This window comes from Heptranchias perlo, chromosome 37 (assembly GCF_035084215.1).
Source record: "Heptranchias perlo isolate sHepPer1 chromosome 37, sHepPer1.hap1, whole genome shotgun sequence".
Lineage (NCBI taxonomy): Eukaryota > Metazoa > Chordata > Chondrichthyes > Hexanchiformes > Hexanchidae > Heptranchias > Heptranchias perlo.
This window is the reverse complement of record NC_090361.1, coordinates 237072-260286: the sequence shown is the minus strand read 5'-3', so window position 1 is coordinate 260286 and position 23215 is coordinate 237072. Positions and strand designations below refer to the sequence as shown.

Sequence of the window (23215 nt, the reverse complement as noted above, 5' to 3'; positions counted from 1 at the left end):
CCAGTCCTCCAATCCTCCGGCACCGCACCTGTATCCAGAGAGGATTGGAAAACGATGGTCAGAGCCTCCGCTATTTCCTCCCTTGCTTCTCCTGGTATACATTTCATCCAGGCCTGGCGATTTATCTACTTTCAAAGATGCTAAAACCTTTAATACTTTCTCTCTCACTATGTTTATCCCATCCAATATTTCACACTCCTCCTCCTCCTCCTCCTCCTCCTCCTCCTCCTCCTCAACTACAATCTCTGCATCATCCCCCTCTTTTGTGAGGACAGATGGCAAAGTATTCATTAAGAACCATACCCACATCTTCCGCCTCCACACATAGGTTATCTTTTTGGTCTCTAATAGGCCCTACTCTTTCTTTAGTTATCTTCTTACTCTTTATGTATTTATAAAACATTTTGGGGGTTTCTATCTTCCATGAGATGGAATTAGTTATTAAATATGAGTGACCAATATCGATACTGCAACAAACAATATTTTATCTCAGGCCATCGTTTCTATGGTGTCCAGTGGAATATCAAGAATTTAATAGATTTTGGCTGAATCTCTTTTCTCCCCTCCTCTCCTAAGATGTTGATTCTTGCTGGGTTCACTATACAGGCATAAGTCACCAAGCAGTACTGAAATCAAATGCCATTCTTCATAGAGTCATAGAGTTATACAGCACGGATAGAGGCCCTTCGGCCCATCGTGTCCGCGCCGGCCATCAGCCCCGTCTACTCTAATCCCATATTCCAGCATTTGGTCCGTAGCCTTGTATGCTATGGCATTTCAAGTGCTCATCCAAATGCTTCTTGAATGTTGTGAGGGTTCCTGCCTCCACAACCCTTTCAGGCAGTGAGTTCCAGACTCCAACCACCCTCTGGGTGAAAAAGTTCTTTCTCAAATCCCCTCTAAACCTCCCGCCTTTTACCTTGAATCTATGTCCCCTTGTTATAGAACCCTCAACGAAGGGAAAAAGCTCCTTAGTATCCATCCTATCTGTGCCCCTCATAATTTTGTACACCTCAATCATGTCCCCCCTCAGCCTCCTCTGCTCCAAGGAAAACAAACCCAATCTTCCCAGTCTCTCTTCATAGCTGAAGCGCTCCAGCCCTGGTAACATCCTGGTGAATCTCCTCTGCACCCTCTCCAAAGCGATCACATCCTTCCTGTAGTGTGGCGACCAGAACTGCACACAGTACTCCAGCTGTGGCCTAACCAGTGTTTTATACAGCTCCATCATAACCTCCTTGCTCTTATATTCTATGCCTCGGCTAATAAAAACAAGTATCCCATATGCCTTCTTTACCACCTTATCTACCTGTTCCGCCGCCTTCAGGGATCTGTGAACTTGCACACCAAGATCCCTCTGACCCTCTGTCTTGCCTAGGGTCCTCCCATTCATTGTGTATTCCCTTGCCTTGTTAGTCCCTCCAAAGTGCATTACCTCGCACTTTTCCGGGTTAAATTCCATTTGCCACTGTTCCGCCCATCTGACCAACCCATCTATATCGTCCTGCAGACTGAGGCTATCCTCCTCGCTATTTACCACCCTACCAATCTTTGTATCATCAGCGAACTTACTGATCATACCTTTTACATTCATATCCAAGTCGTTAATGTGGACCACAAACAGCAAGGGACCCAGCACCGATCCCTGTGGTACCCCACTGGCCACAGGCTTCCAGTCACAAAAACAACCTTCGACCATCACCCTCTGCCTTCTGCCACTAATTGTAAACAATTTTACAACACCAAGTTATAGTCCAGCAATTTTATTTTAAATTCACAAGCTTTCGGAGGCTACCTCCTTCCTCAGGTGAACGATGTGGAAATGAAATCCTCGAAATTCTGCCACTAAGCCAGTTTTGTATCCAAAGTGCCAAGGCACCCTGGATTCCATGGGCTCGTACCTTCTTGACCAGTCTCCTGTGGGGGACTTTATCGAAGGCCTTACTGAAATCCATGTATACCACATCCACTGCGTTACCCTCATCCACACGCCTAGTCACCCCCTCAAAAAATTCAATCAAATTAGTCAGACATGATCTTCCCTTGACAAAGCCATGTTGACTATCCCTGATTAATCCTTGCTTCTCCAAGTGGAGACTAATTTTGTCCTTCAGAATTTTTTCCAATAATTTTCCTACCACTGATGTTAGGCTCACTGGCCTGTAGTTCCCCGGTTTTTCCCTACTCCCCTTCTTGAATAATGGTACTACATTAGCGGTTCTCCAGTCCTCTGGCATATCCCCTGTGGCCAGAGAGGTTCTGAATATATGTGTTAGAGCCCCCGCAATCTCCTCCTTTGCCTCACAGTAGCCTGGGATACATTTCGTCCGGGCCTGGGATTTATCCATTTTTTAGGCCTGCTAAAACCGCCAATACCTCCTCCCGCTCGATGTTAATATGTTCGAGTATATCACAGTCCCCCTGCCGTATTTCTATGTCTACATCGTCCTTCTCCATAGTGAAAACAGATGCAAAAAATTCATTTAGAACCCCTCCTACATCTGCCGGCTCCACACACAGATTGCCATTTTTGTCCCTAATGGGCCCTATTTTTTCCCTAGTCATCCTCTTACCCTTAATATACTTATAAAACATCTTAAGATTTTCCTTTATTTTGCTCGCCAGTGTTATTTCATGGCCCCTCCTTGATCTCCTAATTTCTTTTTTAAGTATCCCCCTGCACTTTTTGTACTCCTCTAGGGTTTCCTCCGTCTTTAGCCTTTTGTATCTGCCAAAAGCCCTCCTTTTTTTCCTAATCCATTCTCGTATATCCCCTGACATCCAAGGTTCCCTGGAGTTCTTGGAACCACCCTTGACCTTTACGGGAACATGTTGCCATTGTATGGTCTCAATCTCCCTTCTGAAAGACTCCCATTGCTCCGATGCGGATTTTCCTACAAGTAGCTGATCCCAGTCCATTTTGGCCAGATCCTGCCTTATCCTATTAAAATCGGCCTTCCCCCAATTTAGAACCTTTATTTCCGGCCCCTCCCTGTCCTTTTCCATGACCACCTTAAATCTCACCGAATTATGGTCACTGTCACCAAAGTGCTCACCTACTAGCACTTCTTCCACTTGGCCGGCCACATTCCCTAGAATTAGGTCCAGTACCGCTCCCTCTCTTGTAGGACTTTCTACATGCTGCCTCAAAAAGCTCTCCTGGATGCACGTTAAGAATTTCGTACCCTCTAAGCCTTTTATACTCTGAGTATCCCAGTTAATATTGGGGAAGTTGAAATCCCCCACTATTATTACCCTATTATTTGCACAATTTTCTGAGATTTGCCTACATATCTGTTCCTCTATCTCCCCCTGACTGTTTGGGGGCCTATAGTACACTCCCATCAAAGTGCTTGCCCCCTTTTTGTTTTTAAGCTCCACCCATATGGCCTCATTAGAGGAACCTGCTAATATATCATCCCTCCTTATGGCAGTAATTGATTCTTTAATTAATATTGCGACCCCCCCCTCCTCTTATACCTCCCCCTCTGTCTCGCCTGAAGATTCTGTACCCCGGAATATTGAGCTGCCAGTCTTGCCCCTCCCTCAACCATGTCTCTGTGACAGCAACAATATCATACTCCCATGTGTTTATCAACACCTTCAGTTCATCCACCTTATTCGCAAGACTCCTTGCGTTAAAATAGATGCCATCCAGCCTTGCCCTCACATATTTGCCCTGTCTTCCAAGCTGACTTGTTTTTTTCTCTATATATGGCTGCACATCACCCCCTATTGTAGCTCCACTCTGTATCCCATCCCCCTGCCAAGTTAGTTTAAACCCCCCCCAACAGTGCTAGCAAACCTCCCCGCAAGTGAGTGTGGGCTGGATATTCAACTGTAAGAAGGAACACAGTTGAGTCTCACTGTGCTTTCACTGGAGGACCACATCCCCAGCAGATGTCACCAGACAGTGATCGGGGCAGCAGAAGCCTCTCCCTAACCAGGAGCATTGAGACCATTTGCAGCTCCCCAATCAGCGACCGCAGCACAGACCAGGAATGGAACATGGCCCCCCTGTACTGTGTGGCTCATTACCACACCAGGCGAGGTTTGTCTAACAGTGCCCTGTGTTGGCCGTGAGGCGGCGATGCACCCTAGAGGTTTGGGGAAGTTAACAGACCGGATCTTCACTGTTGCTAAGTTTCTGCTGTCAACTCCCATAAAGGGACTGGTTGTCCGGACTTTGCTGCTGGCGGGGTACCTGTGGGGAGGCGGAGGCCTACGTTTAGTTCTGCTTGGATCTGTGAATGTTTATCGGGCACAGATATCGGGGCTATTACCTGGGTATTGATGCAGCGCACAGACCGCGTGGAATCGGCGTGATCAACACTGGATCCTTTATAAAGGAGCTGGGACCTGGAGAGGCACTCACAGCCGGCGAGAGCCCGGGACCACAGCGCTTGGGGTTGGATTTATACCGTTCGGTGCGGCTCTGAGAAGTGAGTGGGGTTGAAGGTATTTTAAGGGGGCGGCGGTGCCGGGTCGGGTTTATTAGATGGGAGTTGGGCTTGAGATGGGAGTGAATTGACACAGTCTCAGATGATTATTGCTGAAACTCGGAGATTATTGGTTTTAGGGAACCAGTCCATGGAAGTGGTTTATCTGGTTTCAAACTTGTTCCAAATAGAAGTTTCCATACACGCACGAGCACCAGTGCCTGGCTCAGTGACACGAACCCTATAAACCAGAGGGAAGCGAAAGGTCGCTGGGAGCTCCGTGCTGCAGTTTGTGAGTAGCTGGGGTTGTAACCGACCCAGACTAATGGGTAAAAAAAGCTTTCTCTCTCTATCAGCGGGCATGAGTTTGGGGCAGTATCAGGAAAGAAAAATTTGGCACCTTTCATCTTCTCGGGACTTCACAACCAACGGATTACTTTGGAAGTTTGGTTTTGTAATGGGATCTTTTACATCTTGCTCAACAGGCAGATAGAGGCTCGGTTTTATCTCGCCTCCAACAATGCAGCACCCCCTCAGTACTGTCGGTCCATGTTGTGCGCTCAAGTCCCTAGAGTGGGACTTGAACCCAGGATCTTCTGACTTAATAGGCAAGAGTGCTACCCACTGAGCCAAGTTGATACTCAATTTAGTTCCTAATGGGACAGGACCACTGGCACTAAAGTGTCAGTCTTGTGCAGGGTGACTGGTGAAAAATGTAAAAATATGACTAGTACATTAGGGGTGGTCTTCTGAGGCTGGGCAGAATGAGTTTTACCAGTGTTGTACCTGATTGGGAGTGTTTGATGGGATTGTGTTGATGGAGCTCTACTGTGCATCTGGGAGGTACAGCATGGGCTCGATGCAGAGTAATGCTCCTTCTACACCTCTCCCTGGGATCAAAGGGATTTGGGTGTCCAGGTACACAAATCATTAAAAGCTAGTAGACAGGTACAAAAAGTATAAAAGAATGTTCGCCTTTATCTCAAGTGGGGCTGGAATACAAAGGGGAGGAAGTGATGCTTCAGTTGTACAGAGCCTTCACCAGGCCCCCATCTGGAGTACTGTGTTCAGTTTTGGGTTCCGAACCTCAGGAAATATATAGTCCCCACCACTTACCCCGTCCCCATTTATCCCGGACAGCCGCCTATATCGGGCAAATTACAATGGCGCCGCTTAAACCATATTAAGCAGGCTGGCTCTTTCGTGCAGTTCAGTCAGCTGTTCACACCTTGTGATTACTTGTCATTAAGTCCCAACCCCCGTGGTCTCCAGAACTCCTGCGAGCCCTTCTCGCTGGCTCCGTTTTAAACTTTGGAAAGAGGTTTTTTCTCATTGGGGTTACATATGATCCAACTTAAAAATAAAGAATTGAGGTGACAATTCCGGCACCATTTTAAGATGAAAGCGCAATTGGCCTGTTTAACTCACCCTCCTACAGACACGTGACAGTTCCAGGACTTCAATCTCAGCAAAGTTGACAGATTCATCGGTTCTCAGTGCAGGATTCAGAATCGCCCTCTGTACGTGCTGAAGAGAATTAGCCGCAGTTCTTCTATACCTCCATTACTTCACATCATCGTTTGTTACACCGGCCAGCGTGTATAGCGGGCAAATCATGTTCGCTATACGCGGCGGGGACAGTATACAGAAAATGCTGGAAACACACATCTGTGGAGAGAGAATCAGAGTTAATGTTTCAGGTTGATGATCTTTCATCAAAACTGGAAGATGTTAGAGAGGAACAGCTTTTAAGCAAATACAGAGCCAGGGCAAAGGGTGGGGGAGGGGGAAGAAGAGAACAAAAGGGATGTGATAGGATGGATGGCAATGTCCACAGTATTTTGCTTTTGTCTCAGGAAATATATATTGGCTATGGAGGGGTACAGCAGATGGGGAGTACCTTCATCACACGGACTGCAACGAGAATCATTAACTCTGATTCTCTCTCCACAGATGTGTGTTTCCAGCATTTTCTGTATACTGTCCCCGCCACGGACTGCAACGGTTCAAGAAGGTGGCTCACCACCATCTTCAAGGGCAATTAAGGATGGGCAATAAATGCTGGCCTTGCCAGCGACGCCCATATCCCATGAATGAATAAAAAAAATTTCACTAGATTGATACCAGGGCTTAAAGGGTTAAATTATGAGAAGAGATTGCATAAACTTGGCTTGTATTCCCTTGAGTTGAGGGGTGATCTAATTGAGGTGTTTAAAATGATAAAGTGATTCAATAGAGTAGATAAAGAGAAACTACTTCCTCTGGTGTGGGAGTCCAGAACAGAGGGGCATAATCTTAAAATTAGAGCTAGGCCGATTAGGAGTGAAATCAGGAAGCAGTTCTTCACACAAAGGGTAGTGGAAATCTGGAACTCACTTCCCCCCTCAAAAGGCTGTGGATCAAATGCAGTTTTCAAGATTGAAATCGATAGATTTTTGTAGGGTAAGGGTATCAAGGGATATGGCTCAACGTTGGACAAGTGGAGTTGAGGTGCAGATCAGCCATGATCCAATTGGATGGTGGAACAGGCTCAAGGGGCTGAATGGCCTACTGCTGTTCCTAAGTTCCTCAATGCTGACATTGGGTATCTGAAATGAAAAGTGACACAATGCCCAACATTTAGGAAAGCAGCACTCGAGTCAGCAGGAATTATTCAGGAAGCTGAGTCATTCACCTTGGGATGTGATTAAAGCATAAACAAAGCAAGTTAAAGCCTGTTCCGGGGCAGAGTCCGAAACCTTTACCCCGGACTAGACTGGACTGCTTGAGAAGAACCAGTCAGAAACACAGGTCACTGGAGTAAAATCCTAACAACTAGAATCAGCCACAAATAATTCCAGGAATTGTATCTGTTAGTCTGCTGCAAATCACAGGAAATGTGCACATTCAAATAGTTGCCTACAGCCTACAGGGAGGGTGGGAAAGACCCTGAGTTGTTGGATTCCCATTTTGGGTGCCTTCCACTGAGTTATTAGCTGCATTGTATATCAGTTTCAGATGGCAGTTTTTCTGAGCATCGCAGCAATGCTCTCGACCATACTTCAGCCCGTGACATCAGGCCCCAGCCCCGCTGCTGAAATAGGTAAGAGTTGCTCATTTTTCTGGGTGGTGATGCTGCTAACACGCACGTGTTACTGACAGGCAATGTACAGCCTTGGTGCGATAAGCTGGGGGACATTTAAAGCTATGCAGGTTTCTGCCAGGCATTGTGCTTCGTGTTGTATGTGAGTGGTTTGTTCGTATTCTGGCTCCATGCAGCAATAAGGCTGGGCTACGATATTCTGAACTGCCACCTCCAGCTTAGCAGTGGAAGTTATGCAGAGATGCATTATACACTACAGACTGGGATTGAAGATACAGGTGGAGGCTCAGATAAGTGAAAGTGTAGAGAGCTTCTCACTTTTCATGGTGTCACAGGCCTGCATGAGGATGTGAGGCTTCACCCTCTTCCTGGTGTCCTTGGGCTTGTTCAAGGGTTTGTGAGGCTCCACCCAATTCAAGATATTCCTGGGCCAGCTGAAGCAATTCATTTCCTGTTCGGATGCTTAACAAGGGATGCAAGCTTCTGGTCATGCTGCTGAGGGGGGTCGAGGTATTTGGCTGGAGGTTCAGCACAGAGGGAATCTGTTATTCTTTATTTAATTCCTGGTGTGATGGAGTGCGTGTTCTGAATTTCCTGCAGATTGGGAGGCTTTGAACTTGACAGCTCAGATTAAACCTGTTTGCTCAATGCTTGTGCTTTGAGTTTCACCTTGAAGATGGGCACTAGTGAAATGGTCCTTTGCTGTAACATTTAGTCTGATGTTCCAAATCACACAATCCAGGGAAATTCACAATTGTTCAATCTGGGAATTTGTGCAGCATGCAAATTCTGGAGGTGGGGGAGAAAGAGAGTTGGTGGAAGGAGGTAATGAGTTTAAGCCACTAAATAAAAAGATTACCTTTAAATAAATGTTACCACCACTCTGTGAACGAGTCATAGAAATTACAGCAAAGAACACGGCCATTCGGCCCATCAAACCTATGCCGGTACTAGCTCTTCAATTGATGTCTGCTAATTTGGTACTATCTTTGTACAATCTTTGTGATGCTATGTAACCTTGTACCACCTGATCTCTTCCTAGGTAACTCCAAATCTATCCGTTTCTTGGCACTTGGTGATTGGGGTGGGCTCCCGTATTCACCATATACGACACCTGTGGAGAAAAGTACTGCTCAACAAATGGGTGTTGTAGCTGAGACGATGGGCACCGACTTTGTTCTGTCTCTGGGGGATAACTTTTATTTCGATGGCGTTAACGATGTAACTGATAAAAGATTTCAGGTAATGTTACCTAATTCTCATTTTCCTCATACTCACCAGGAGAAGGCAGGTAGCGGTTTATGGCTGGGCCTGTGTACTGAGCTGCGGGTGGGGTTAATTGGCCGATTAATGTCCATCAGTCCTCTGCTAACAGAGCTTAAAAAGAGCCACTAAAATGGGTTGGTGTTGTGCAGGGTGGCAGGAACTTCTGTGAGCACCTGGCACTGCCCCAAACATGTCACTGGAGATCAGACTTTAAACCCCAGATCTTTCCATTAGTGAGAAACAGCTGCATATTCATTTTTCCTTCCAATTGAATCACAGCTTGATGGCACAAATGTCCCACAAATGAGCAACCTGAAGGAGTGGGGTTGGGGTTGTGTGGAGTCAGTATTGAACCGTGGTATGGGATGGTATCTGCTTCAAAGGCTCACAAGGCTGAGGTTTGTTTGAGGCCAATAGATCGATAATCAGAGGTTGCAGTGTTCTTTGTGATCACAGGAAACATTTGAGGAAATCTTTTCTGCCGAGTCACTGAAGGACGTGCCCTGGTTTGTTGTAGCAGGAAACCATGATCACTCGGGCAATGTAGCTGCACAGATCGAATATTCCAAAGTTTCCAAAAGATGGTGAGACGGGTTAAGTTTCCTGCAGTTTCCCATTTCTCCAACATCACTGCTGTTTCTGATGCATTTCACTCTAAACGTTACATGGTTTTACTTCCAGGAATTTTCCACATTACTACTATGACCTGAATTTCACCATCGCAGGCTCCAACACCACCGTTACAATCCTGATGTTGGACACTGTCCTGCTCTGTGGAAATTCTGATGACTTCCAGGGGAGGGAACCAGAAGCACCCAAGGATTATAGTGTAGCTAACACACAACTGGAGTGGGTCCAGGACAAGCTGAAGAATTCCAGGTATGTACACAATGCACTCTTCCCTGTGAAGCTGTGCTGTAAATCTGCAATGTTGTCTGGCTGTTTGTGTAAAGAAAAACACTTGTATTTATATAGCACCTTTCATGCCCTCAGAATATCTCAAAGTGCTTCACAGCCAATTAATAACCTTTGAAATGCAGTCACTTAAGTAGACGAACACGGCAGCCAATTATCACATAATGATAAATTGCCAGTTATTGGTTGAGGAATAAATGTTGGTCAGGTCACTGGAAGAGTCCTGCTCCTCTTCAAAGGGTGCCAACGTCCACCTGAATAGGCAGATGGGGCTCGATTTAACATCTCGTACAAAAGACAGCATCTCAAACAATATAGTACTAGAACCATACTCTCAGTACTGTACTGACATCATGTGCTCAAGTCTAGGGGTGGGGCTTGAACCCATGACCTTCTGACTCCGAGGCAAGAGTTCTATCACTGAGCCAAGGCTGACAACAGTTCACAAGTTTAATGCATTTTTTTTAAAAAGCTGGGAACTTGGGCAGAAGAATCACTGAAGCTTCTCTTAAACATGCCCCCTTTTTTTCCCGACGGCTAAATTATTAAATATGCCAGCCAGTGTGGTACCAAGTAAGCCACACCAGACCAGAACGTCCCGGGTTCATCATCTAGTCTGTGCTGAGTTAGCTGATCTCAGCCGGGACAGATGCTGGGGCATACAATTGGTCTCAGAGCCCCTAACAAGGAAGGAGAAAAAGATCAGCTAGGGTTCCTGCTTCCGATTGTTATCCTGCTGGAAAGTGGATGGATGGACACCAAGTGAGAGCAGGGTCAGGCTCAATTGTGATGTCCTCTTCATGGTGGAAAGTCCAGCTGACCTCACTGCCTCGGCTCATATTTGAAGAATGGTCAGTTGCGGTAGCCAATGGAGAGTGACTGGTGCATGTGAACTATGGGAGTCAGCACATTCACAACAGTGGTTGTAAATTGGGAGAAAAAAAATACATTGAAGAAAAATGCTACATTTCTAGCAAATCCGATTTTGACCATGAAAATGGAGGTAGCTTCCACTAACTCTTCAGTGCTCAGTCTTAAAAATGGCAGAAAATATACAAGGAATCCTTTTCCAAAATATCCTGCCTGTCCCATGACCTGGAGATGGATTCTCAGTGCTCTGTGTTCTAGGTAAAGTCATTGAGTAGGTATTCACAATGAATTGGTACAGAAATGTATTACATACCGAGGCAGGAGAAATAGCAGCTGTTCACTGTATACACCCTGCCTGATGGGATGGGAGCTGCATTAACATAGAAATGTAGAAGTAAGAAGTGTGCGTGTCTCCAACTGGAGATTAGGTAAGCCAAAGCCATTTTACTTTCACCGAAAAATCTGTACCCTCGCCTCCATCTTCATCCCCCTCTTTGGCTGCTGGTTTAGGTTGAAGCAGACAGGGCACTGCCTCCAGTGTTCAGTTCTGAATTCCATAATCCCATGTCGCTATGACTGCTTACTTCCACCTCCACCACATTGTGCTTCCCCAGCCTCTAGCTCCTCTATCACTGCTGAAAATCCTTATCCCCTTTCCTTACCTCAACTCAACTTATCCAATGCCTTCCTGAGATCCAACCTACGTGGACTCCAACTCATCCACAACTTTGCCATTAACAGAGTCAACCCTGTCCTCACCAACCTCCACTGGTTTTGTCCCCCAATGCACCAAATTCAAAATCCCTGTCCTGGTTTACAAATCCTTCCATGGCTTTGACTAACTTAACTTCTAGCCCCAAATCCCAGCCTATGCTCCACTGCTGTCTGACTCTAGGCCCCTCCTAGGAAAAACTTGCATTTATGTACATCAGCCATGATCTCATTGAATGGTGGAGTAGGCTTGAGGGGCTGTATGGCCTACTCCTGCTCCTATTTCTTATGTTCTTAGTGCCTTTAATGTAGAAAACGTCCCAAGGCACTTCAGAGGTGTAAGCAGACAAAAATGGACACCGAAACAAAAGGAGGTATTAGGAGGGGTGACCAAAAGCTTGGTCAAAGAGGTGGGTTTAAGGAGGGTCTTAAAAGGAGAGGGAGGTGGAGAAGGGGAGAGGTTAGGGAGGAAATTCCAGAGTATGGGGCTTAGACAGCTGAAGGCATGGCTGCCAATGGTGGGGCGAAGATGGGATTGCGCATAAGGCCAGTCAGTGGACTCCTCACGGTGGCAGCTTTCAGCTATCTAGGCCATACCCTCTGGAACTCCCTCTCAAAACCTCTTCACCTTCCTACTCGTCTCCCTACCACATCAAACCTTTGATTTCATTCAATCAACTTTCCTAAGTCTTCTCTCGCTCAGTCCACCCTCTACATGAATGCCTTGGGGTGTTTTATGCAAGTTGCTGTGTGTGCGTGTCTGGAATGGTTGAAGATATTCAGTTTTGCCATTCGTTTTTCTTAATTCCTTCTATGTTCTTCTCTTTCCTGATTAAAGTGACCATCTCCCTTCCTTGTTTTCTACAGGTCAGACTTCCTGATTGTTGCTGGTCACTACCCAGTTTGGTCGATTGCTGAACATGGACCCACCAGGTGCCTGGTACAGAAGCTGTACCCTCTCCTCACTCAGTATAGGGTCAGTGCGTACTTCTGTGGGCATGACCACAACCTGCAGGTAGGGAGCAGCTAATGCTGGCGAGTCCTTCGATGCAGAGATATGGAGGTCAATATATGTAACTGTTTGCGCACCCAACCTCCCAAAGAGCTTGCATTACCATGGTGTGATGGTGTCTGTGTGAATACTAGATGTTACCGAGAACATTACTTTTTATTTGTGCTCAGTGTCGGTGTCCAAGAAGTCTAGGCACCCTCAAAAGATTTTTAAATTTTCTCCTCTCGAGTGTGCTGATTGTTCCTGGCCTGGCCAGCATCTGGTACCTCACCCCAGTGACCATTCTCCATATGTCAGCAGACTGACCATGGGACAATCTTGGCTGAGCCCCATCCTGTCTTCATCCCTTGTCTATAAATGCATTTTCCAGCAAGGGTCATTGGATAGTGATCAGGGGTGGGAATCCTGGCTATCTTTCCCCTTCCCTAGTCCAGGGGCACTGAAATCAAACTGTAATGTCCTAATCACTATCCTGGTTGAGATTTAGCTACCTCAGCACAGACTGAGGATGGAACCTTGGACCTTCTGATCTGTTTGGATCACTACCATACTGGGCCAGTTATCCACTGAGTAAATGGGGGAATCATGAGCCCACAAAATGTTAAACTGGCAGATTTGTTGAATATCTTTAGCCATTGATTCCCCTCCCAACCTCACTAGGTGATGAATATTGTGAGCGGCAGTGGGGGCCTATAAATGTCCAATTGAGGCTCTAGATACATTGATATTGAAACATCAGGGATTGGATGTGATTCATTATGTCCCAACTTTCTTAATTTTCTCCTATTTTCCCTTGTTTCAGTTTATTCAGGATAGTGATGGGATTGGCTACGTCCTAAGTGGAGCTGGAAATTTCATGGAATATTCAATGAAGCACAGGCATCAAGTTCCGAAAGGGTGGCTGAAATTCTTCTATGCAGACATCAGCTCTTTGGGGGGCTTTGCTTATGTGGAGATCAACCCGGAGCAGATGATCATCACCTACATAGAGGCCCTTGGTAAATCCCTGTATCAGGCCACTATCCCTAGACGGTCAGACAGATGAAGCATCTGGTCACACATTACTGAAAGAAACAGCAAAGCACAGCTCTAAGCAGGAGACCCCTGACTGTTTGTTTTTGTGTGTTTAGATTTAACAAAATTGACTCTAAATATGTCTCTCTTCCATTTAAGTTTAAATTTCAGGTGTCTGCTGAAGGATAGTTCTTATTGGCACAAATTCTGTTGAATGTAACATCCATCGACCTCCCACGGACTCAAGAATTTTGGGTCCTGCTGCTAATACCTGCACATAGACAGTGGAGTGCTAAGGATTCCTTCCCTTCTAGCTCAGTAATTCTTCAGTACTCCTTTCATTTTGTTCATTACACTTTCAGAAGTTTACATTCACATTTATATTTCTTGAACCCATTCTCTACTCAGATAATATGGTGCATGTGGCAGGAATACATTGGTACATTAAACTTGTTTTTGTTTGCACAGAGAGCAATGCCGATTGAAGTTGAAGAAATTTGTTCTTGGTCTTTGGCTCAGGTGGGTCAAGGAACTAGCAGAATGAGAGAGAATGAGCTGGAGTGAAGGCAACCAAATGGAATAAGGGGCAGTACATCCACATTCAGCCAATCCAGACAGCGATCCGTGACTCTCAATTCCAGGAGCCAGCTCAGTGCTTGCTGGATCTACTCACTGAAGAGTGAGGACTCCATGCAAAAAGCAGGAGGGCTCTCGCTGCAAGATGATGTATCCCTATAGGCTTCCCTATCACAACATTTTCAGCTGGAACTGGAGAAATACCAAGTGACAGAGTTTCATCCATAGACAGACCCCAACCACTTACTCTACATGTAGCAGCAAACAGGAATGCTAATACAGAACAACAGCTTCTGTGTTGGTACACCTGTCACAATGATACAAGTTGTATATTCACTCCTGGAATGCTTGTTCTGATGTTTGAATTTGGATAAACCTGAACTTTTTGTAAGTTTTTTAAACCTGTTTTCAGATGTAAATAGTACCTAATTCTCTGGGATTCTTTTGTACGATTTTTGATTTCTAAGTTTATGAATAAATACTGAAGTAATGATCTAATATTGCTAAGTCATTTTTGTAGCCTCCCTAGCATTACATATGAGCATAGCAGGGTTCACACATCTTCACATTACACCCAAACTCAGCATCAGACCATCCTGATATGGCACTGTCCATGTGCTGACATCTCACTGTACTGAGCTCCCCAGGGTACACAGACCCCTCATACATCTGGCTCCAGCTCTTCCGAGATATGTACATAAACCAAATACAACACACAATTACATTTTTGGGGGTTTCTTGGCTCTTTTTTTGCTTGATATTTTTACCTTGCATGTTTCAGACCAGTCATAACTCTAAGCAAAAAATTGAACAGTAGCAACAACATACCATTTCTACAGTAGTTATTGAGCTTCACAAGCTTCTCGATTAGTCAGAAATTAAGAGTTTGCAACTACTGTGCTACGGCCACACTGTTTACACGTACACAATACAGATAAAGGTACCTAGTGTATATTTACTTAACAAACATCTACAACCATTCAGTAACCAAGGAAGTAAAGCACTCAACAAGCAAAAGACACTGCTTTTAGTCTTACTATTTCACCAACAAACGCACAAAAAGATTAAAGTACTCACGTATGCCATGCGAATACGTGTGTTGAGATCACATGACCAACGGTGCACAGCAGAGCCAGGTACAGAGCGGAGCCGGGGTATATGGAAGCCACGTTGTTTCCTAGGTTATTGAAGGAAGCCAGGGAGGAAATAGCGGATGCTCTGAGGATCATTTTCCAATCCTCACTAGATACAGGGGAGGTACCGGAGGACTGGAAGACTGCAAACGTAGTACCATTGTTTAAAAAGGGTACGAGGGAAGGGCCGAATAATTATAGACCGGTCAGTCTTACCTCAGTGGTGGGCAAACTATTAGAATCAATACTGAGAGATAGGATAAACTGTCACTTGGAAAGGCATGGTTTAATCAGGGATAGTCAGCATGGATTTGTTCAGGGAAGGTCATGCCTTACAAATCTGATTAAATTCTTTGAGGAAGTGACAAGGAGGATTGATGAGAGTAGTGCAGTGGATGTTATCTACATGGATTTTGGTACGGCATGTGACAAGGTCCCACATGGCAGACTGGTCAGAAAGGTAAAAGCCCATGGGATACAGGGAAATGTGGCGAATTGGATCCAAAATTGGCTCAGTAACAGGAAACAAAGGGTAAAAGTCAATGGACGTCTTTGCGAATGGAAATCCGTTTCCAATGGTGTGCCACAGGGCTTCAGTGTTGGGTCCCTTGCTGTTTGTGGTATATATTAATGATTTGGACTTGAATGTAGGGGGCATGATTGGCAAATTTGCAGATGACATAAAAATTGGCCGTGTTGTTGATAGTGAAGAGGATGGCTGTAGACTCCAAGACAATATCAATGGGTTGGTGGAGTGGGCGGAAAAGTGGCAAATGGAGTTCAACCCGGAGAAGTGTGAGGTAATGCACTTAGGGAGGACAAACAGTAAAAGGGAATACGCAGTAAACGGGAATATATTGAGAGGGGTAGTAGAAGTAAGAGACCTTGGAGTCCATGTGCACAGGTCCCTGAAGGTGGCAGTACAGGTAGATAAGGTTGTGAAGAAGGCATACGGAATGCTCTCCGTTATTAGCCGAGGTATAGAATACAAAAGCAGGGATGTAATGATGGAACTGTATAAAACACTGGTAAGGCCACAGCTGGAGTATTGTGCGCAGTTCTGGTCACCATATTACAGGAAGGACGTAATTGCTCTGGATAGAGTGCAGAGAAGATTTACAAGAATGTTGCCAGGGCTTGAAAATTGCAGCTACGAGGAGAGATTGGATAGGCTGGGGTTGTTTTCCTTGGAGCAGAGGAGGCTGAGGAGAGACTTGATTGAGGTGTACAAAATTATGAGGGGCCCAGATAGAGTAGACAGGAAGTACCTGTTTCCCCTAGCAGAGAGTTGAAGAACTAGAGGACATAGATTTAAGCTGATTGGCGGAAGGATTAGAGGGGACATGAGGAAAATCTTTTTACCCAGAGGGTGGTGGGTGTATGGAATTCGCTGCCCAAATTAATGGTCGAGGTAGGGACCCTCAACTCTTTTAAAAAGTACCTGGACCTGCACCTAACGTGCTGTAAGCTGCAGGGCTACGGACCGGGTTCTGGAAGGTGGAATTAGAATGGGCACCTGGTTGTTCTTCGAGCCGGCGCGGACACGATGGGCCGAATGGCCCGCTTCTGTGCTGTATCTTTTCTATGGTTCTATACCGTACTGGAGAAGACACTAAGGTTCTGTTTCATAACGATGCCAGAGGGAACCACGTTCTCCCTGTCTACTTACAGCTTTGTGAATTTGTACAAGGGGTGCTGTGAACTGAGCTGCCATTCCCCATGTGATTTTAATAGCCGTCAAGATTAAAAAGGACACCTTCAAATTATGCAAAGCTGAAATAAAACGAGGAAGTACCAGAAACACACAGTGTCTAACAAGCTGCTTATATTAAGAAACTGCTGTAGTTTGGATTTTGAGACTGGTGTTGATGAACTTAGAATCAAAATGATACAGCACAGAAGGCGGCCATTCGGCCCATTGCACCAGTGCCGGCTCTTTGAAAGATCTATCCCATTAGTCCCATTCCCCTGCTGTTTCCCATAGCCCTGCAATTTTTTCCCTTTTAAGAACATAAGAAATAGGAGCAGGTAGGCGGCCATACGGCCCCTCGAGCCTGTTCCACCATTCAATCAGATCATGGCTGATCTTCAACCTCAACTTCACTTTCCTGCCTCATCCCCATATCCCTTGATTCCCCTAGAGTCCAAAAATTTATATCTCAGCCTTGAATATATTCAATGATTCAGCATCCGCAGCCCTATGGGGTAGAGAATTCCAAAGATTCACAACCCTCTGCATGAAGAAATTCCTCCTCATCTCAGTCTTAAATGGCCGACCCCTTATCCTGCGACTATGCCCTCTAGTTCTAGATTCTCCAGCCAGGGGAAACAACCACTCAGCCTCTATCTTGTTAAGCCCCCTCAGAATCTTATATGTTTCAATGAGATCACCTCTCATACTTCTAAACTCCAGAGAATATAGGCTCATTCTACTCAACCTCTCCTCATAGGACAACCCTCTCATCCCAGGAATTAATCTAGTGAGCCTTTGTTGCACCTTCCTTAGATAAGGAGACCAAAACAGGCCAATATGCCATTTGCCTTCCTAATTGCTTGCTATACCTGCATGCTAACTTTGTGTTTCTTGTACGAGGACACCAACATTTAATAGTTTCTCACCATTTAAAAAAATATTCTGTTTTTCTATTTTCCCTACCAAAGTGAATAACCTCACATTTCCCCACATTATACTCCATCTGCTACCTTCTTGCCCACTCACTTAACCTGTCTATATCCCTTTGCAGACTCTTTGTGTCCTCCTCACAGCTTACTTTCCCACCTAGCTTTGTATCATCAGCCAACTTGGATACATTACACTCGGTCCTTTCATCTGAGACATTAATATAAATTGTAAATAGCTGAGGCCCAAGCACTGATCCTTGCGGTACCCCACTAGTTACAGCCTGTCAACCTGAAAATGACCTGTTTATCCCTACTCTATTTTCTGTCCGTTAACCAATCTTCTATCCATGCTAATATATTACCCCCAACCCCATGAGCCCTTATCTTATGTAACAACCTTTTATGTGGCACCTTATCGAATGCCTTTTGAAAATCCAAATATACTACATCCACTGGATCTCCCCCATATCTACCCTGCTAGTTACATCCTCAAAAAACTCTATTAACTTTGTCAAATTAGATTTCCCTTTCATAAAACCATGTTGACTCTGCCTAATCATATTATGATGTTCTAAGTGTCCTGTTACCACTTCCTTAATAATGGATTCCAGCATTTTCCCGATGACTGATGTTAGTCTAACTGGCCTATAGTTTCCCGTTTTCTCTCTCCCTCCCCGAATAGCGGGGTTACATTTGCCACCTTCCAATCAGTTGGAACCGTTGTAGAATTTAGGGAATTTTGGAAGATCATAACCAATGCATCCGCTATCTCTGCAGCCACCTCTTTTAGAACCCTCAGATGTAGGCCATCAGGTCCAGGGGATTTATTGGCTTTTAGTCCCATTAGTTTGTCAAGTACTTTTTCTCTACTGATAATTACTTTAAGTTCCTCACTCTCATTAGCCCTTTGGTTCCCCACTATTTCTGGTATGCTTTTTGTGTCTTCTACTGTGAAGACAGATACAAAATATTTGTTTAACATCTCTGCCATTTCCTGATTCCCCATTATAATTTCTTCTGTCACAGCCTCTAAGGGACCAATGTTTACTTTTGCTACTCTCTTCTTTTTTACATACCTGTAGAAGCTCTTGTAATCCATTTTTATATTTCTTGCTAGTTTACTTTCATATTCTATTTTCTCTCTTTTTAATCAATATTTTGGTCATCCTTTGCTGGTTTCTAAAACTCTCCCACTCCTTAGGCTTACTACTCTTCTTGGCAACATTATAAGCCTCTTCTTTTAACCTAATACTATCCTTAACTTCTTTAGTTAGCCACGGGTGGATCACTTTTCCCGTGGAGTTTTTATTTCTCAATGGAATGTATATTTGTTGATAATATTGAAATATTTCTTTAAATTTTTGCCATTGCTTTTCAACCATCATACCCTTCAATTTAATTTCCCAATCTACCTTAGCTAACTCGTCCCTCGTACCTTTGTAATTGGCTTTACTTAAGTTTAAGCATCTAGTTTCTGACTTAAGTAAGTCACTCTCAAACGCAATGTCAAATTTTATATTATGATCACTCTTCCCCAGAGGATTATTTACTGTGAGATTACTAATTAAGTATTTATCCAATTCCCTTTTGAAAGTTACTATTGAATCTGCTTTCACCACCCTTTCAGGCAGTGCATTCCAGATCAGAACAACTTGCTGAGTAAAAACATCTCATCTCTCCTGGCTTTTTTACCAATTATCTTAAATCTGAGTCCTCTGGGTACCGACCCTCCTGCCAGTGGAAATAATTTCTCCCTATCTACTCTATCAAAACCCCTCAATTTTGAACATCTCTATTAGAGAACAATCCCAGCTTCACTTGTCTCTCTATATAACTGAAGTCCCTCATCCATTCTAATAAATCTCCTCTACATCCTCTTCAAGACCTTGATATCCTTCCTAAGCCCAGAATTGGACACAATATTCTAGCTGAGGGCAAACCAGTGATTTATAAACGCTTACCATAACATCCTTGCTTTTGTACTCTATGCCTCAGTAGCTTGGGCCTCATTTAAACTTAAAGCAGGCACGTCTTTTAATTTCTCTCATATTTCTCCCACAAATTTCAAACTTTAGGTGAAAGGTGTCCCCAGGCAGGGTATCATGATTTAGTGATGCTACAGTGGAGGTCCTGGTGGAGGGCCCAGGGACAGCTCCTCTACCCCTCAAATGGCAGAGGCTGTCCAGGCAGATGCTGCCTTACGTGGACAGCAGAGGTCAGAATGAGGACGACTTGTCTCTTTTTCTCAGGATGCCTCCTTCCCACAGCACACTGTAAGAATATAATGGGTTTGAGAATTCCTCAAATATGATAAATTTATGATGTGGAGATGCCGGTGATGGACTGGGGTTGACAATTGTAAACAATTTTACAACACCAAGTTATAGTCCAGCAATTTTATTTTAACTTCACAAGCTTTCGGAGGCTTCCTCCTTCCTCAGGTAAACATTTACCTGAGGAAGGAGGAAGCCTCTGAAAGCTTGTGAAGTTAAAATAAAATTGCTGGACTATAACTTGGTGTTGTAAAATTGTTTACAATGATAAATTTAGACAAGGCTAATTCAGGTGGAGATGAACTCTGGTAGTAAGAGGTTAAAAGTTTAATAAAATGGAAAGATACTAATCTTTCTAAGACTTTCTGACCCTTCTGATCTTTAGAGCTCTTTGAACTAAATCATGCAGCTGGACAGGAAGGCTGTAAACCCTGGGAGGGGCTCATCAGCTAATTTAGTGACTTTTGTCATGCTTCTGTCACTATTGAGGTATCTTCACAGGATATAGGAACTGACATCATTAACTCACCATTTATGAGACCTTTGTTAAACAGTACATGCAGGTAAAAGTATAAGAAGCTGGCTTTTAGGCAGCAGAAACACAGTCGGAGGAGGAACAGATAGTTAGACATATCCAGCGGAGCGATGCTGGCCTTTGGCCTAACACTGTGTAACTATCGGGAAGATCACCATCAACGAGCCAGGTGTACCGACTGTCCAATCATGAGAGGCGAGTAATACTGTTAAAGCGATTGTTAGTTGCTGCTAACGGATTGTAACATAATATAGTCTATAACCAATATGGTGTCAAGTCGAATCATTGAATAGTGGGAGAGACAAACATCCCCACTCCAGAAATTAATGCAATACTTCCCCCCACCACTTCAAACCTTTCCCTCCCACATTCCACATGCTTTTCCACCACAATGACACTGCACTAACTCATTCTCATTCGACTCACACACTCATCTTCTGCTGCCTCCATAGGAACATAGGAACAGGAGTAGGCCATTCAGCCCCTCGTGCCTGCTCCGCCATTTGATAAGATCATGACTGATCTGTGATTGAGCTCCATATACCTGCCTTTGGCCCATATCCCTTAATACCTTTGGTTGCCAAAAAGCTATCTATCTCAGATTTAAATTTAGCAATTGAGCTAGTGTCAATTGCCGTTTGCGGAAAAGAGTTCCAAACTTCCACCACCCTCTGTGTGTAGAAATGTTTTCTAATCTCACTCCTGAAAGGTCTGGCTCTAATTTTTAGAACGTACCGCCTACTTCTAGAATCCCCAACCAGTGGAAATAGTTTCTCTCTATCCATCCTATCTGTTCCCCTTAATATCTTATAAACTTCGATCAGATCACCCCTTAACCTTCGAAACTCCAGAGAATACAACCCCAATTTGTGTAATCTCTCCTCGTAACTTAATCCTTGAAGTCCAGGTATCATTCTAGTAAACCTACGCTGCACTCCCTCCAAAGCCAATATGTCCTTCCGAAGGTGCGGAGCCCAGAACTGCTCACAGTACTCCAGGTGTGGTCTAACCAGGGTTTTGTATAGCTGCAGCATAACTTCTGCCCCTTGTACTCCAGTCCTCTGGATACAAAGGCCAGCATTCCATTAGCCTTATTGGTTATTTTCTGCACCTGTTCATGACACTTCAATGATCTATGTACCTGAACCCCTAAGTCCCGTTGGACATCCAGTTTTTAACTTTTTACCATTTAGAAAGTACCATGTTCTATCCTTTTTTGATCCAAAGTGGATGACCTCATATTTGTCTACATTGAATTCCATCTGCCACAGTTTTGCCCATTCACCTAATCTATCAATATCCCTTTGTAATTTTATGTTTTCATCTCCACTGCTTACAATGCCACCAATCTTTGTGTCATCGGCAAACTTAGATATGAGACTTTCTATGCCTTCATCTAAGTTGTTAATAAATATTGTGAATAATTGAGGCCCCAAGACAGATCCCTGCGGGACTCCACTAGTCACATCCTGCCAATGTGAATACTTACCCATTATCCCTACTCTCTGTCGCCTTTTGCTCAGCCAATTTCCTAACCAAGTCCGTACTTTTCCCTCGATTCCACGGGCTTCTAACTTAGCTAACAGTCTCTTATGTGGGACCTTATCAAATGCCTTCTGGAAGTCCTTACAACTAACATCCATTGACATTCCCCTGTCCACTACTTTAGACACCTCTTCAAAAAATTCAATCAGGTTTGTCAGGCACGACCTACCTTTCACAAATCCATGCTGGCTCTCTCTGATTAACTGAAAATTCTCGGTGTTCAGTCACCCTATCCTTAATTATAGACACCAGCAATTTCCTCACAACAGATGTTAGGCTAACTGGTCTATAAATCCCCGGTTTCCCTCCCTCTCCTTTCTTAAAAAGTGGAGTGACATGTGCAATTTTCCAATCTAGAGGGACAGTTCCTGAATCTAGAGAACTTTGAAAGATTATAGTTAGGGCATCTGCAATGTGCTCACCTACTTCCTTTAAAACCCTGGGATGGAAACCATCTGGTCCTGGGGATTTGTCACTCTTTAGTGCTGTTATTTTCTTCATTACTGTTGCTTTACTTATGTTAATTTTATCGAGTCTCTGACCCCAATTCAATATTAGTTTTCTTGGGATTTCCGGCCTGCTATCCTCTTTTTCTACTGTAAATACTGACGCAAAGTAATTATTCAACATGTCCACCATTTCCCCATTGTCAATGACAATATCCCCACTTTCAGTTTTTAGGGGGCCAACACTGCTCCTGACCACCCTCTTTTTCCTAATATAACTATAAAAGTTCTTCATATTGGTTTTGATATCCCTTGCAAGTTTCTTTTCATACTCTCTTTTTGTAGCTCTTACTATCTGTTTTGTGACCCTTTGTTGATCATTGTATCTTTCCTATTCGCCAGGATCTGTGCCATTTTTTGCCTTTTTGTATGCCCTTTCCTTATGTCTTATACTGTTCCTTACCTCTTTAGTTGTCCATGGCTGTTTTTTTTGGCAAGAGTTCTTGCCCCTCAGGGGTATAAACCGGTTCTATATTTCGTTAAATGTTTCTTTAAACATTTCCCACTGATCATCAGTCGTTTTACCCATTAACAGATTCGCCCAGTTTACTGTGGACAGTCTCTGTCTCATCCCATTGAAGTCAGCCTTACCCAAGTCTAGAATCTTAGCAGCTGATTCACTTTTTTCCCTTTCAAACACTACATTGAACTCGATCATGTTATGATCACTATTAGATAGATGTTCATGCACAGTTAAGCTGTTCACTAAATCTGGT

At 44.2% G+C, this 23215-nt stretch overlaps 1 protein-coding gene across 2 annotated transcripts; it reads left to right on the top strand.

The window, feature by feature from the left end:
• Positions 1-4010: 4010 nt before the first annotated feature.
• On the top strand, positions 4011-14383 carry LOC137304337 (tartrate-resistant acid phosphatase type 5-like). 2 transcript variants are annotated; one of them, XM_067972884.1, is made up of 7 exons: positions 4011-4442; positions 7431-7521; positions 8564-8763; positions 9244-9371; positions 9469-9666; positions 12151-12298; positions 13098-14383. In XM_067972884.1, exons 2-7 carry the CDS (start codon positions 7437-7439, stop codon positions 13338-13340), a joined length of 1002 nt encoding a protein of 333 aa, XP_067828985.1. In that variant the 5' UTR covers positions 4011-4442; positions 7431-7436; the 3' UTR covers positions 13341-14383. The 2 variants fall into 2 exon arrangements, with proteins under 2 accessions (XP_067828985.1, XP_067828986.1); XM_067972885.1 differs by lacking the exon at positions 4011-4442 and having other exon boundaries at positions 6942-7521.
• The last annotated feature ends 8832 nt before the right edge of the window (positions 14384-23215 follow it).

Excerpts from the sequence above, each read along its gene's own strand:
- LOC137304337 (XM_067972884.1), top strand. The coding sequence starts at position 7,437 with ATGGCAGTTTTTCTGAGCATCGCAGCAATGCTCTCGACCATACTTCAG. Across the intron at positions 7,522-8,563 it reads CAGCCCCGCTGCTGAAATAG|GTAACTCCAAATCTATCCGT; the intron begins GTAAGAGTTGCT and ends ATCTCTTCCTAG. Across the intron at positions 8,764-9,243 it reads TAACTGATAAAAGATTTCAG|GAAACATTTGAGGAAATCTT; the intron begins GTAATGTTACCT and ends TTGTGATCACAG.